The sequence below is a fragment of the Conger conger genome, chromosome 1 (assembly GCF_963514075.1).
Source record: "Conger conger chromosome 1, fConCon1.1, whole genome shotgun sequence".
NCBI lineage: Eukaryota > Metazoa > Chordata > Actinopteri > Anguilliformes > Congridae > Conger > Conger conger.
The window spans coordinates 50,573,739-50,590,669 of record NC_083760.1 but is presented as its reverse complement, the minus strand read 5'-3'; the positions used below and the strand labels follow the sequence as shown (position 1 = coordinate 50,590,669).

General features: G+C 41.4%; 1 protein-coding gene across 1 annotated transcript; it reads right to left on the bottom strand.

Annotated features, from left to right (window-relative positions):
* Window positions 1-298: 298 nt before the first annotated feature.
* LOC133137602 (frizzled-6-like) lies at window positions 299-15,389 on the bottom strand. The gene is made up of 7 exons (XM_061255948.1): window positions 15,253-15,389; window positions 13,406-13,817; window positions 8,171-8,367; window positions 6,771-7,782; window positions 4,692-4,840; window positions 2,983-3,420; window positions 299-2,605 (listed from the first exon to the last, which is right to left on the bottom strand). Exons 2-7 carry the CDS (start codon window positions 13,589-13,591, stop codon window positions 2,449-2,451), a joined length of 2,139 nt encoding a protein of 712 aa, XP_061111932.1. The 5' UTR covers window positions 13,592-13,817; window positions 15,253-15,389; the 3' UTR covers window positions 299-2,448.
* Window positions 15,390-16,931: the final 1,542 nt, after the last annotated feature.

Genomic DNA, 16,931 nt, shown 5'->3' with positions numbered 1-16,931 from the left:
CACATTTGCCTCATGGCTGGATGATGAGAACATGAAAGAGACGGAGTTATTCTGGAGGCAAAATCATGACAAAGGACAGTTAGTGTTTTGGGAGGAAATACAACATGGCATACTGATCACTTCAAAAGAGAGCTAAAAATGATGACTCCTGTTCAATTCAAAACAGGTACTTGTGGTAAAAGAAAAGGGATAATTAGCTGAGAGACAGCACTGGAGGTCCTGCAGGACAAAGGCTGCTCCAACATTTCAACATCAAAAGAGGCTTGCGCAGCTTGGCTGTTTGGTTTCTTGTTAAAAAAAAATAAAAAAAACATTAAAAAAAACAGCCGCCTTAAGGTTTTCCCCTTTTTAAAGGACATGAAAAACTACACTGGAAAAAGTCAATTATTTTGCATCTTCGATCGAAAGCTAAAATAGTGTTTGTTAATTGCGCAATGTATAACAGGTAATAAACCTGTAAAAGTGTTGTAAAAAGTTATAAGTATTGTACACAAACGTTGGCTTTTGGACTTTGCGAATTCCCTTTTGATAATAGCTGCCTGGCCTTTTACCCATTTCACACTGAGTGTATACTGTTCCTATTTCATTCCTATTGACAAAAAACTTGTGCCAAACTATCACATTAAGATACAGCACCCTGATTATTACCATTTTTTCAGCAATATTCAACATTTTCAACACGTATAACAGGACGACATTTTAAAAAGGCATGAAAATAGCTTTCAAGCTCATCGACAGCACAAATAACTGCTTTGGAAACATCTCTGGAAAAAACACTGACCAATTGTGGTTGAAAATGGTAATGAGGCAGAAGTATGGAAATTCTGCATGGGCCAATAGTTATCATCCTGACATCAATTCTGGAACTGTCCAACAACGTAAACATCAGGAATGCACCATTTGAGTAAAGCAGCAATGCTTTGGACTTTTCATTTTAGTTTAAAAGTGAGATTCTCAGTTAGGCAATGAAAATAAGTCCTAACTACTCTAATGGTTCAAATTCTTTCAAAATTACTGATATTAAGATAACAAACATACAACACTAATAGATTTAAAATGGTAATTAAGGCCTCAATGTTTCTAGTAAAAATGTACTCGATTCAAAACATATTTCCTGTTGTCCAACAAAAATATGTCACACAAAAATTAAAATGTTATGCTTAGTGTTATACAGCATATACTAGCATTAATCCACAGCTAGTGTTCACATTGGTCACTTCCTATGGATAGATATACGATTAGATCAGCTCCTCAATATGGCAAAAGTACATAAACTTTGTTTTTTTAAATTAACATAGTCCTATAATTAGAATTCATGTTTACAATAAGCACAATACTTGGCCACACCATTTAGTGTGAAAGCGAGATTTGTGACAAGGTGTAATGTTTAGGAAAGAACATTTTGGACATGAATATCGTGATCATCTTGGCTACTATGTTGACTTATATACTTCTTAGGATTATATTATTTTAATCTATAATAATATTTTTATTCAAACCCAGATAATTAGATACCACCTTAAATAGAAAAAGAAAAATTTGAAATGAAAGTTGCTAGCACTCCAGTAAATGCTAAATGTGGTCTTGAATGTACATGTATTTATGGAATTTAATACTGAAAGAGAAGACCAGAGTAAATAACAAATTTTGAGAAACAAATACTATGAGAACAAGTTTTGTAACATATTGTACAACACACCCAAATATCCTAGTTAAAAAGCTTAAAAATGCTATGAGTAGCCTACTGTAAAGATCAGATGTTAGAGCACTGTTTATGCATGTTTAATAAACATCTCAGTAGAAACACATTGCTGATGTGGAACAAATATGACAAAGCCTAGCACAAAATACTCAAATGATTGCTTCAGGCTACATTAAAATTAATAATAAGCCACACGTCTCTGCATACAGGCAAAACTAGAAACTACCACAAAGCAAAGAATTAATCTTTTCAACTAATGTGCCTCCAAAACATTTGTCATTAACTCCATCCAGATATATGTATTACTCTAAAAATGAAAATGCACCCTCCACCAAAATTCAGTGTATGGACTACATTCCAGTGTTAGTTGGACTAACGGGCATATGACACTACAGTTTCACCAGTGTACATTCCATATTCATATTATTGCTTATAATAATTATATTATTAGTGGCGTTGACCAAGGCTTTTCAAGGGAGAATGCACTTTTAATCCTTGCCCTGCAGAACTGCATAGCCCACAGTCTTCTGCCTCTGTCGCCCACAGTGGCAGATAAACATTCAGCAACGGACTTATTTGGCTGCAGGTTCGAGGTACAGAACGGTTGGGTGTCGCCCATGATGTCAGTAGGCACGTGCAGCTAATCAGACAACAGACTGCATGTAGTGCTAAAGGATGCTGGTCAAGATTTGGGGGTGGGTATTGGGGGTACTCACATAAGTACGGATTTAAGAGAAGAATTGGGCTCATGCATTGGAGCTGCTCCCTTTTTCCTTGGTCTCTTCCGATGTCAGGCGCACCAGGAGGGGGGCGGAGCCTTTGCTGCCACTGTGGGAGGGGCTTAGTGTTGACTGGCCACTGGGACCTTGCTTGCCTTCTGCAAAGTCACTCCTGGGCGTTATCCTCAGGGAACAGAAAGATCGGTTACGCATTTTCCAGCTGAGGCAAGTACCATCTGCACCAGCTATCATCTCTTACCGCAGACTCTGCTTCTCGAACGGAGATGGTATTTTGTAAAGCATTGAGGGAAAAACAGCTATTACTATTAGATTACTACTACTACAGCCATTCTTTCTAATACATTTCACCTGATAACTGATTAAATTGTGCGGTTCTAAGAGGCAGATCGTTTAGATCGAAAAATGGCATTTTAGTAAGTCGTTTTGTCTAAGAGCATCAGGAAAATGACTAAATTGGAAATTGCACATTAAAAGACAAAGTTATTTGGAGTTGGGTGGCAGCTGAAGCACACACAAAGAGGACAACGGGAACTGAATTACCTGCCGTCTGGAACTCTCTGGAAGCTCTCAGAGCGGCTGCTAAACCGGGTGGAGCTGCCGGTTTTGCTCCGCCTCTCGAGGGCTTCGTGGGCGGGCAGGGCCTGTCCCGCTGGCTCTCTCTCCCCGCCGCCCCGTCGGGACCCCCGGCCAGCGCTGCCTCGCTCCACCTGGTCCCTCCCCGAGGCGTCGGACGAGCCCCGGACCTCAGAGAACGAGGCCCGGCCCAGGACGCTGTGGTTAGCAGGGCCGGCCGACGGGGCGCCGTGGCCGGAGGTTGGGGTGGCGGCGGCGCCCGTGCTGGTCCCCATGGATTTGGAGATGACCTTCAGCTTGTGGGAGCTGGACTTGTAGTGCTTCTTCTTGTGCTGAACCCGGCTGTTGTGCTTGAGGAAGAACTCACAGGACTCCTGGAGCACCCTGCGGCTCTCGCTGATCGGGCTGAAGTGCGGCAAAAATACAAAACCATACCGTTGTACGTTACAGTCACAAACTGAGCTCCATGACCTTCTACACCAGGGGTGTCAAACTCCAGTCCTGGAGGGCCGCAGTACAGTATCTACTGGTATGTGTGGATTCCTTTTAATAAGCAGCCAATTATGATAACAAGAGAACAAGAGAAAAATTGAGAACAAGGAGTGTGGACTCCTTAGCCAATCATAAATTTCAATTAAACACCATCACAAAACAAAAACCCTGCTGCAACCCTCTAGGAATGTAGTTGGACAGCCCTGTACTACACCAACACTGACGGCAACACTATACTGGTCAGTCCAACCGTAACCACACCGTGGGGATTAGTGGGGATTTTATACCTTTATAATTTTATTCCTTTATAAAACTGGATTTGGACTATTAATTCCCATAAAATTGAGAATGTTGTCGTCAAATTTGTAAATTTCAAATATTTGGTATTTAATGTGTTCACATTACCCATAAACATTATTTTCCCATGATCTTGCAGTCAGCAGAAAAGCTTTTCAGCAAAAGATTTATAAAGTGGTCATAGCAGTACTTCAGCCTCTATCACCTGGCTGTTTCAGTGTGAAAATAGCAACTGATCTGTGGCCTTGCATAGCCTGCTCATTGCTGAGGTACCGCAGGTTTGTAGTTCATCATAAAACTACAGAGCCACGATGCAGTGATTTTGAAATCTTGCCTGAACAGGTCTAATTGTATTGCTTCAGCTGAATTAAACTGAGCAGCCCACTGGGGTGACAACATGCTCACTAATTCTGGTGCAGTTTTTCCTGAGAGTGCTTGCCATTTGCATTTTGAGCCAAATTATGTCTTAAGACAAGTGAGAGCAGACCACAGCTTTAGTGCTTCTGCAATACAGGACCCAACCATTTTACACAGTACAGAGAACTGGTAAATGGTTCTCATGCATTTGGTAATAATTCCTTAAACACTTCTAAACTGAGACAGTTCAGTAGATGCTTCTGATTGAAACATTGTAATTAGTGAATGAATGTACATTTTGTCAAGTGGGCAGAGACCTCCATTTCTTAGCCATGAGACACTGGACACGGCGAAACACAAGACTCGTCAGGGGTGCACCACTCCATCCGTCATCAATTATCCATCACTGAGTAAATTATGTGGAGAAATTCCAAAGATGTCATGAAACAAATGGCTGGCTAAACACTGGAGGTCAGCAGGGCAGTCCTCTAGAAACACAATGCAACGGGAGTGAGTGGTCATTCTCTTACTCCTTTTTGCGGGTCCTGTTGAAGAAGAAGGCCCACTCTGAACAGGTTTTCTTGCTGCTGACCCAGAACACAGCCGATATCCCCACCACCAGCGTCATCAGGTATTTGACCAAAAACAGTGTCAAATCAGGGCGCTCAATCTCAATTTTCTGGAACGACAATGGAACAAAAAACATTTGGTCAGCTTCATTCACTTACAAAATAAGGCAGGCCAAGTTGGCTGATTCAGCACAGCACAGTTGCTTTTTCATTAGGCATCCAAATACACTACACAGAAGTAGTATGACACTAGTGACCACTACCTGTGCTAGGCTTGACTCCACATTCCATGCCTTCCTCCATTCCATGTTCATATTGTCTGTTTTATGTGTCATGAAGTGGTTTTACTCCTTGCAACTACTGTATGCTTGCAACTTCAAAGCAGCCCAGTAACACTAGCAGGCTAATGTAATCTGCGGCTCTGATTTACTGAAGACCTTCTTCTTGAAGTGGAGCCAAGGATAGAACTCCAAGGGCCCAATAAAATGCTGGTTTATTTTTCCCAGACTTCAGAAAATGCATTTCATATTATATTTCAAAATCTGAAAAGAATATTTCAGATTTTTAAATACACCCCCCACCCCAGAACTTTAATTTTGAAATAAAACCCCTGACCACAGACCCAAAATGACCTGAAACAAACTGCCAGCTAATCAGAGCTACAGCTGTCTAAACATGGCAGAAAGGGGAGGCGGAGAGCCCCCGTATTTGGACAGATTTCTATATTGAATGCATGACAGCTTTAAATAGTGAAAACACTGCAGCAACTTAAAAAAAAACACAGCTTGAATGACCGACAATCTGTTTCAAGCAGGCTGTCCCTTCTCAGAACAGTAATTCACCATTTGGCCTGTTAGGGCCCCAGGAAACTTCAAAGGGCTAGGAGCAGGAGGGCTGGAGATAAGACACAGAGAGCAGGAACTAGAGGGGAAGCCATTTCAGGCGTGAATGTGTGTGTGTGTGTGTGTGTGTGTGTGTGTGTGTGTGTGTGTGTGTGTGTGCGTGCGTGTGTGTGTGTGTGTGTGTGTGTCAATGGGGGTGTCTTGGGAAACCCCACACTAGCATTCCTTGCAAACATTAAATTGTGCTGCTTGCTTTTATTTATTTGATGGCTTACCATATCAGCACCACTTGGTGAATGACTTTCAAACCTCTAAGACAAGCAGATATTTTGGATAAGAACAGCCACAGGGAAAATTAAGTAAAATTGAGGTGCCGTTTGAACTGACTAAAACATGCTAAGGCATTGCAGTATATTTTTGTACATAAATAGGCCTATTAAACTGATGCTATATTCAATAACATGTGGCAAGGCGTTTTATTGTGAATTAAGGTTCTCTTTGAAATGATCATAACATGCCAAGACATCGCAGTAACTTTGTGTACATAGGTAGGCCTATTATACCATTTGAAGAACAAAGTTTCATTTTAAGAAACTTTCCTCCTTAATCAACTACTTGGTTGAACATGTAACATTTTTTGGTAATTTTCTGTCCGGACGCAACTTTTTTTCCCTGAGGCTGTTCTTATCCAAAATATTTACTTGTCTTAGAAATTTGGATTCTCATACTCCAGTTGGTGCTGATGTGGCAAGCTAAGTGGCACGATTTAGAATTGTTGAATGACCATGATTGAGCAGTATTGCAGTGGTATTTTGCCATTCATTGATGATACATGCTTGGTTGAGTTCACGGATTTCTCTCTCAGAGTTCTTTTGAGTTTGTATTTATAGCTAGCATGCATAACAATGCATGATTTAAAAGCATAGTTGGCTTCATTGTTTTCCATTTCAACAATAATTCTTCTGTCTAAAATGCATTTCTTCAGTCAGGCTAGCTAATTAACTAGCTGGCATTAGCACTGCCATTTTCCATTGTAGCTAGAGCTAGCCGGCTAGCTTAATGAACTCATTTTGTTGGTTTTTATGACTAGCCTAATAAACAGACATAGCTGCCGATTTAGCTGTAAGTTTTCGGTTTATGTATGCCAACTAGCTGGTCTCGTTTTTTTCTAGTACGGTCAAGGCGAGCGGTTCCTCACCGTGTGAGAGCAGGGAATGCTGTACTCCTGGCAGTGGTCGTTGACCCAGGTGTTCTCCCAGGCGCTGCGTCGGGTCTGCTCGTATATGTAGCAGCCCAGCAGCACCATCAGGGGGAGCAGGTAGAGGCCGCTGAACACGCCGATGCGGATCATGAACTTCTTCAGCTTCTCCTGGTTGCGCTCGTCGTGCTGGATCACCTGCCTCACATGGTTGAGCGAGATGATGCCGGCCAGCAGCAGCGACAGGCCGACCACCACTCCCACGCACAGCGGGGCCAGCACGAACCAGCGCAGGGCGTCCAGGTCGTAGAGCCCCACGAAGCACACGCCGCTAATGCTGTCGCCCTCCACCTTGTTGAGGGCCAGCAGCATGACCGTCAAGGCTCCGGGGATGCCCCAGGCGGCCGAGTGGAACCACACCGCCTTCTTCTCGATGGCCTCGCAGCTCCACTTGGGCCCCGCCGCCAGGAACCAGGTGATGGTGAGGATGACCCACCACACGGTTCCGGCTATGGAGAAGAAGTACAGCAGCATGAAGAGCAGGGTGCAGCCCTTGCTGTTCTGGGAGCCCAGGACCACCGTGTCCACCGCCCCCAGCTGGGAGGCCTGCCGGCAGGCCGTGCCGTTGCCCAGCAGGTAGCCGACGAAGTAGATGAGCGACACCACGCTGTAGCACACGGCGTAGAAGATGATGGGCCTCTCGGGGTAGCGGAACCTCTTGACGTCTATCAGGAAGGTGAGGAAGGTGAAGAGCGTGGCGCAGAGGCAGACGATGGAGGACACACCGATGAAGGTCTTGGCGAACTCCACCTCGTGGGGCTTGAAGTACATGTTGGCGCAGGGCGGGGCACAGTCCTGCACGCCCAGGAAGGATGAACCCTGGCCCGACGGGGTCTTGAGCGGCAGCGGGCACCAGAAGCCCAGGTCCCTCTTCGCAGACGGGGAGGTCTTGGGTGGGGTTGTGTGGCTGGTGGCAGCCAAGTCGTCTGCTAAGCTGGGGCATTTCTTCAACCTGGAGAAAACCAAGGAACATTTAGAGGCTCAGCCTCCATGATACTCAGACAACAAAATAAATCCTTACAGGGCTTCAAATTCAATGTATATTCCTTTAAAATAATTGTAATATTATGTCATGGAAGCTAGTTGGCTAGAGGAGGATGGGCTTTCAACTTTTGAGTATGTGAAGTGCATTTGCTTGCATGGGACCATTAATGACTTCAGTGAGCAGCATTATAAAGAACGACTTAAACTACCTGCAATTCTGGTGATTCATCATCATAGTGTACATAGAGTAACTCCGCATCAATGTATCATTCTTTGGGCAGCCATTACCATAACCCCCTGGCTGAATGCCAGACATCCCTTCCTGCCACCGCTCAACCTTCAGCCCTGACGGTCACCTGTCACACTGGAGTTCTGGAGGCCAGTCGATGCCGAAGGTCTCGATGGGTTTCCTGCAGTCGGAGAGAACGGTCTCGCACAGGGAGCGGCACGGCCAGGCCACCTCGCTTGGCTCAGTGCACGTGGGGAAAAACGCCTGGCACAGGAAGTGGTGGACATCCGGGGAGCAGGGCAAACGGACCAGGGGCATGAACGGCTGCATGGAGTGGAGAAAGCAGCACCATTATCGTTTGCAGTGAGAGGGATGTGGACAAAGTAAATTATTGGTAGCTGTACATATTGCATATGAAGAACAAGTAGATTTAGTTATATTCCCCTGAAATAACAATTCAGAAAATTTTATTCTATAAACTATAATGTCATTCATAATAGTTTTACAACTATTGTGGTCCTTGTGTATTTATCCCCCAATTTTAAAAAATCAATAAAAAAACACAAAAAAACCTTTGCTTTATAGATGGAGGCATGTGTGAAAATCAAAGTATTTTTCAGAATTTCTTTCGAATAGTTATTGTTTCAAAACATTGAGACTACATGTCTACTCATAATGGTTTGCTCAAGTCATCACTGCTGCATGGATTGAGTAATGGAGACATGTTTCACCGTTTAAATCCACAATCTGAAATGGTGGATTTAAACAAAGCATTGAGCTTTTACACCATGTTTGAAATGCACTTTTTTACCAAAATCCTGTGCCATGGGGCACATCAACAAACGGAGAACAGTTTTAATTTCCTGTGAAAATTAGTTGATAAAAGAAGCAGAAAGTAGCTTTGGAGGCCTGTAATGTGTTGCACCATCCAACAAAGACCTCCTTTCACACGCTAATATTCTTCCGTTTTAGCTGATCGAAAACGGTGGGGGGTTGGCGGGTTCAGGAAATTACTGCTGGCTTTTCTGGCAACAAACACCAAACGACTAAGTCAGAGGAAAACCGCTGGCTTCCAACAGCAAAGGAAATTCATTTCTGCTTGAAAATAGAGGTTTGGATAGGTGTTGTAAGCTGAATTCGAAATTAATCTCCATCTTGCTGCTAGCAATGTTTCAATTCATGAGTAAAATACAGAATGGACTGCATTATATACTGTTCATTGCTGTTATTTTATTTTGCATCAACTGTACGATTTGATTTGACATTTTGACAATTTTTGTCTGACCTCATATCTTGAGTAATAAGAATCTAAATATTAGTGACAAAATGTTCCCCTTTCAAAACAGGGAATCTCACAAGACATAAAGCAACCCCCAGATACTGATTAACTCCCATCGGTTTGACCCGCGACAGACATGAGGGCAGCAAAATAACGTTTACATAAACAGCCAGTTCATCTGAGGTACTGATCCTAAATGTACTTTTCTTTTTAACTTCTTTTCAGAAGATATTGTGCAAATGGTTCAGAAGGATTCTCAACCGATTTGGAGAATATCACAACCAAATAGTGCCCTTTGCAATTTGGGCTTGAGGATCAAGGCTGGTTTGTGTGCACGTATGCATAAGGGTGGGTTAGTGTGGTGTGCGATTTAATCTCTGCTTTCATAAACTGCAATCTTGGTCAGCTAGCACTCCATCGCACTTCCATACAGCCTCGGGGATGTATTCTCATTCCAAGCAGACATTTATTTTTCAGTCAGGAAAATCCATACTGAAGAAAGATAATGCACAAGGGTATTTCAATAAGTCATCAATAGTTTATAAAAGATTAGGAAGGAATCATTAACACAAAAACGAAATTAATGTTGTATGCCAAACCTTCTTGTTGGGCTTTCAAAGGTAGTCATTCTGAATTTATGTCTAGTGGGCAGACCCTGAGGATTACAATGGTTACATAAGGTCATTTTTGGTCCACTAATGCTGGGCTCCACTAACAAGCCAGCTATTCATGTGCTGAATGTATATTTTTATATACATTTTTTTATTTTTTTCTGTCCTTAGGCACAGTACAGCACAGATCTGGGTTTAGGAGAGTAAGCAAGCCCTTGCCGATTCTGTGGCAAGCCTGTTTCACAGCCAAGGAGTTCCTCCTTTCCAGCCGAATGCTTTCTCAGTCAACACTGCTATTGCATTCATTGGCAATAAGCTAAAGCCATTTTTGCTGACTTTGTGCACCCAGAAGGATCTCTGCAATTCTTTTCTGCATTCATTCCTTTTTTCCCATAATGCAATTTTCAATCACTATGGTAGCAGGATATACTCACAGTGCAATCTCTATAACCTATTTTAAGATGCCATTGCTTTAGTGACAACAGTTTCTTATTTTGTACCATGTGGGTGGCAAAACAAGAGTGGGGGAACCTCACCTTCTCTGCATTTTGGAAATCCACTGACTACACAAATCAAAGCAATGTCAGTGTCCATTTCACAGCAAGGGTCCAGTGAACCAAATGCAATATAGTTTCTAAAAAGCCATAATATGTATCCACTAAAAACAGAAAATATTTTCAGTGATAAAATAAATCGAGCACAGTGATTGAGCTACTGTAACTTTGTTTTAGTAACATTTAGAGTAATTTTGTAAAGAAACCCCAAAGGTTACCTTTCAGAAGAGACCAGGATTAGGCCAGTAGTTGAAAGGGTTCAAGAATAGTAGCCATTTAATTTTGGTTATGTCATTTTGAAGCTTGGGGCGATACGTAACTGATTAAAGACAATTTAAAAAAATAATTTATAATTATGAATAAATACATACATATATCATTGGAAATAATTTATGACAAACATAACAGCTCTGGACAGTAGGCAAAGTGCCTACAGTTTTGCTTGTTTTGGAGCAGAGGAACTTGACAAAAACAACAAAAAATGTCACACTGATAACAACCGGGCCTGCCCAAATAATGTATTGAGTTTCCCAGATGAACTTTTCACTTGGCTGAGTTCCAAATTGGGGTCCCGAACTAGACTTGCCCTAGACAAAACACAATTCTAGGGTGGGAGAGTACAACACATTTCCTGTCCATCATGTCTGTGGGTCTGTGTGTGTGTGTCAGAGAGAGAGAGAGAGAGAGAGAGAGAGAGAGAGAGAGAGAGGAGAGAGAGAGAGAGAGAGAGAGAGAGAGAGAGAGAGAGAGAGAGAGAGAGAGAGAGAGAGAGAGAGAGAGAGAGAGAGAGAGAGAGAGAGAGAGAGAGAGAGAGAGAGAGAGAGAGAGAGAGAGAGAGAGCCTTGCCAGGAATGTTCACTAGCCTTTGTGCAATGCTGGGTGTGTCTCTTTCCTCCCTATATCAAAGCAATCGCACAATAAAGCACGGAAAGTTCCATAGCCAATAATGCCCTTAATGTGGTGCACTGCCATTAGACACCACACAACGAATTCTCCAGAACACAATGTCATGCTTAGAGATGACACCCCCTCCCATTCCCCCCATTTATAAAAAAATAATAATAATAATAATAATATAGTTTTGAATGTATAGCTTTCAAAATGTATTGCTTATATTAGAACTGTATGAGTAAGGTACCTTACCAAAACAATCTTTCAAACTATTTACAAAACCATCTTTTAGTAATGTAAAATGTTCATGACACATAATTTGTGCTGTTGGCTGATAATATTTTTTAAATAATAACAAGCTACTAATGATACATAGCAAGATGACCTGAAAATTAAACTAGAAAGGCGGGTGAAAAGCAATCTATACTAGCTACTTATTGAACTTTTAACAAAGTAGCCTAAACGTTTGAATCAAACAATTTGTGACTTTATGATGCTTATGTATATGTTCGCTAAAAATCGTAACCTCATAGATGGAGGCGGTATCATGAGATGCAAAACATAGTGTATGTGATCTCATTAGTGTCATGCGTATAACTGGGGCCACCAATTTGTCTCCCCTTGTTCTCTTGGTACTTGCATGGTACTTCAGTCCTCTGTCAGCTTGAGGTTCAGATGGCCTTTGTCAAGGCCCTTCTCAAACAGTTATCCCATTTGCACCACCTCCATAATCAAAGTTAATTAAGTAATTGCCAGTAATTAAGCACAGACGATGACTGACATCGATGCTTACAAGCAACACTTGTGTGTTTACGTACTGACGGGGACACATTGCAGTAGTTTTAAGTGTTTTACGGGGGCATAATAGGTTTGATTAGAAGCAGCGGGAAATGCCCCCATGAGAATTGAGAGCAGTTTATTTAAGCAATAACTGGTGAAAGCCTATAGGGTGTGTGGGCACATCCTGCAGTGAAATCGCATCGCCCTGGGCTCCCGCAATCGCTCACTTGGGGGCATGTTTACGTTTTTCAGATCAAAAGCAGTGGCGTACTGTCGAATGTAGAATAAACTTACAGTAACCTACATGGATGATAAGTCTGAACCTGTTTCCAATGCTTTTTTGATTATCAATCAAGCAATTAATAAAATAAAATAAATGAATATAGCAATTGAGTGTAGCCTACTAAGCCATCAATTTTCTCAGTGTCATAAAATTGTGTAATATTTAATGTATAGACCTAGTGGCACTGAAATAAAAATCTTAAAACCAAACTCATTAGAATAAAATAATAGCAAAATAGCCATCTCACTTGGTAGCGCTTCCTTCATCACGTTACGGAATATAGGCCAGTTAATTAAGACAGCACTCACGATAATGCACTCACAATAAACTGGTAGGCTAATCATTTTACCCTTTGGTCTTTGTTATTGAGCCAATAAATTGTTTGGTTGTTGAAGCAGCTGCCCTCCAGGCGTCACTGAGGGAAGGAAACAAAAAACTCCTCCAATTGGAAATGAATGGGGGTGATATCATCGTCGCTGAATGTGTGACTTCAGCCTCACAACTAAAGTAACAACTAATCAAAGACAACCTTTTCATAGCATTTAAGCTTCCATCCATGTTCACATTCCTTCCGATTCCCTCCATATTAGATCAACAAATTGCTTTTATGTCTCAATTAGAAACTCAATTGTACAATGAGCCACTTGACTGGGCTGTTGGAGTGCCGATGGGGACCCCTGGAGGATAACCATTGAAATACAAGTTTAAATCCCAACAGGTCACATGGTGGAGACCCAAGGGTAGTAGTCCTCAATCCTGGTCCTGGAGAGCCACAGGGTGGGCTGCTTTTTGTTTTTGCCTTAATAACAGCAACCAAGGAGCACTGCCCTAGGTATAACAAATAGATTTTTATATCTAGTAGCCCATTACAAGTTGCAAAATACATGAGCACTCAAGATAACAAAACTGTATTCACAGCTGGAGCTGCCAATTTAGCACAATATACTGCTTACTAAGGACTGACCTCCATTTTGCTGGCTGCAATGTCCTGGTCATAGTGCTCCATCATGTTTGGGAAGTAGGTCATGTTATAAGGCATGTCCAGGCAACGGGGCACCCTGATTGGCTCACAGGTGAAATCGCTGTGGCCATGGATGTGACCCGCTCCTGACAGCACCAGGAACACCAGTGCCACCGCCGGTCCCCACATGGTCGTGGCCGTTTGGGGAAGTTTCACCAGTGTCCAGAGGTGCAGCCCTGGAGTGTTAACAGCCCGCGGCGAGAGATAGATCTTGTGCTTGACTGGTACTCGCTCTCTGTCCACATTCCACAACCCCCAGGGTCATCTCTATGGAGATGAGGGCAGTTGCAGTCAACACCTTCCCATCCGGCACTGCTGCAGTTGGCTCTTCCTGTCCCCAAAGATGGGTGCAGTCCTGTGCCAAAAAACACATAAAAAACAAAAAAACATTTAGGTGACTTATCCAGATTATCCAATTTATAATGCTTTTGGATTTTTGCATAGCCGCCGTTTATACAGCTGGATATAAGCAATTCAGGTTAGTACCTTACTCAAGGGTACAACGACACTGTCAAACCTGGAAATTGATCTTACAACCTTTTGGTTACAAGCGCAGTTCTTTAACGAATATACTACACTGCTGCCAATTTGTTTGTTCGGGAGTAGATCAAGTGATACTAATTTTTTTACAAGAATCTGCTTCTACCTTGGGAAAGTCCCATTTCTCAGCATCAAAGACTAGCTTCACTTAGAAAACACAAGTCTAGCCTGAACAAGGATGACGGCTTGTAGTACAACAAAAAATAAAAACAGCACAAAAACTAAAGCCATAACCAGCCAGAAAGAAATTTGGATAGTGGTAGATGTACGTAAGTGAATAGGGTTAGGCCTGTACAGCAGGATACCTGAGACTACTAAAGGCCTGAGATTACAAAAAAGACGAGAATGTATCGATTCTGGTTGAGGGACTGCAGTAGTTCAGAAACAGAGGAATGTATAAAATTAACTTGTGGAAAGTAGACAACGATACCGTTGCATGGCTTGTTGCTACAAGCAGTCTCTTTTGTAAGCAGGTATGCTGGATGGTAGTGTCTGATTTCACCACGACACATAGCTACAGTAATTTTTCACAGGACACACAGCGGAGAGCTAGTGACAGCTCCTGAAAGGAATTTACCTCAAGAGAAGCTGAATAAGGACATGAAAGAGCCATATCATGTAACAGATCTCGCGCCACTGTTAACTTTTGAATATACAACATTTTTCATGTTTTATTCACTTCACTAACATTTGAAGATTGAATCAGCGGAAGTATTAACAACATGTTCATGGGATCAGGTACATTGCACCGCTTATTCATGTTTACGTATTCTCCACCACATTGTTTAGGCTACCTAATTTATACCAAATGATAGAACACAAGAGTTTGAGGGTTCTCTTAACTATTAAAAGTACATCCTATGACTACTGTTTAGCCTAGGCTCATGCGACAACTTGCATATAAACTTTCCAATGGACTGTAATATTTAACAGGAACGCAAGACTAAACATCGAAAAAGTAAAACACGCGTCTTGCCCACTTCTTAAAGAACATTTAACGTAATTTAACTTCAGACCACTCGCCAATAGACCAAGCCTTGCCAGTTCCCTTTGGTTTCTGAGTTGCGATTACCAGGACACGTTTACCCCTCCTGTCGGTAATGTAGTCCGGGAAGTAAAGATAGAAAAGGTCGCTGCTTCAAAGAGTTGCAAAATGGCCTGGCTGAACAAAGTTTCGATCAGATGGATACCAAAGTGACGTTTGTGATGAACATCAATCGTTCAGACGCCAAGAGTGCAACTCAGCTTACCTTCGATTCACGGGAGTTCTTGACTTATTAATTTAAATCGAATATTCTATCCACATTCTTTCTTTGTGTTGCTTTCTCCGCTTCCTGGCTCATTCATGTGCTCTCCGCCTTCTCTCTGCGACTATCGTCCTGTCTATAACTTTCCACAGGGGGGAACCCAAGAGCATTCGACCCCAAGTACAAACTGATTTTGTACTATTAAATCTCTGATTTTGTACTATTGAATCAGACGATCGTCATCCTCATTTATTCCTGCTACACTTTGGACCTCATCATTTTTTTGTGGGGATATTGCCTATTTTCCTGTTTTAAAAAAACTATATCAGAAAGAAGATATGTTTGTCTTTCAGAAAAATCTGAACTCATGCACTAAAATCCTAATAATTACAAGCACATCATGGAGGACCATGCAATATTTACACAATGTGTATGGTCTATATATCTACATCTATATTTTCTTTATTTCATTAGACAAAGTGTCCTTTTTTCTTCAAATAATTAGCATATAAATCATAATCATTAAATGTGGTATTTTTTTAACCAGCATTTAGCACCAATTTTACCCCATCCAGTAAGTAGATATTACTGGTCTCTCTATCTCTACATACAAGTTAAAAATATTCATATCATTTTTATGTCACTACTAAATAATGACATTAAACTACCAAGTGTGGAAAAAACAGATACAAAAAAACAGTTTAGTTGTTACATGAATAGCACCAAGGGAGATGGAAAAAATGATTGTATCCACTGTGCTGCAATTTACTCAGATCCATATGCTTGTGTTTTTCATGGCAAAGATACAAAACCTTGTATTTTCAGTCCGTTGGAACCCACATTGCACACATTATACAGAAGATATTCAGTCATATTTCCCAATGAGTACTGCAAATCAGAACTGACATTTTAAATGGTTTTTACTTACTTAACAGGGGCCAGTGTTGGGTAATCCCCCAGTAACAACCAGCCCAGGGAACTGTTGAAGAGGCTCACATAGGATGAACTGACTCAACAAAGGTTTTACTGTCAAGAGCAGGTTTATCCCTCATTCTAACTATAGGCTGTAAGTACATTTGCAGATTCATTTTGTTTCTGCTTTTCACCTCATGCAGTAGGGGAGAGCGGGATATATTGTCATACATTTATTGCTTCATATATTATTTCATAAGAGTTATACACAGTTAAGATTTCACATTAGATTTTTCAACAAATAGGTACACAACCAATTCATTGTGAATGTTTTCAAATTAATTTATTTAAAATTCAAAACTAAATAGTCCAGGGATATGTTTGCTGCTCAATTTACAATATCATTAATCTAATGCTATGATGAGAAAACCAGTTGCTGATTATACAATATCACAATTATATTTGAGCAAGTTATGTGACCATTTACAGTGGGGAAAAAGTCCCCAAAGTCATTGAGACTACCAAACATACATGTGTACTAATTAGGGCTTTACTATGTTTCAACATCAGATTAACATAGGACTGCAGCTAAAGAGACCGTTTATTCTCTACTCAGTACAAAAATATAAGTTTGAACATTTGTAGCAAAATAAGTTTCATTGCATAAAATGTGAAGTGTCAAGTTACTTTTGAAGGTGAAAAAAAATCTTCCTCAGATTCAGGTGATTTTGACCACATGTAAACAGGAAGTTGACCTCAGACCACAAACT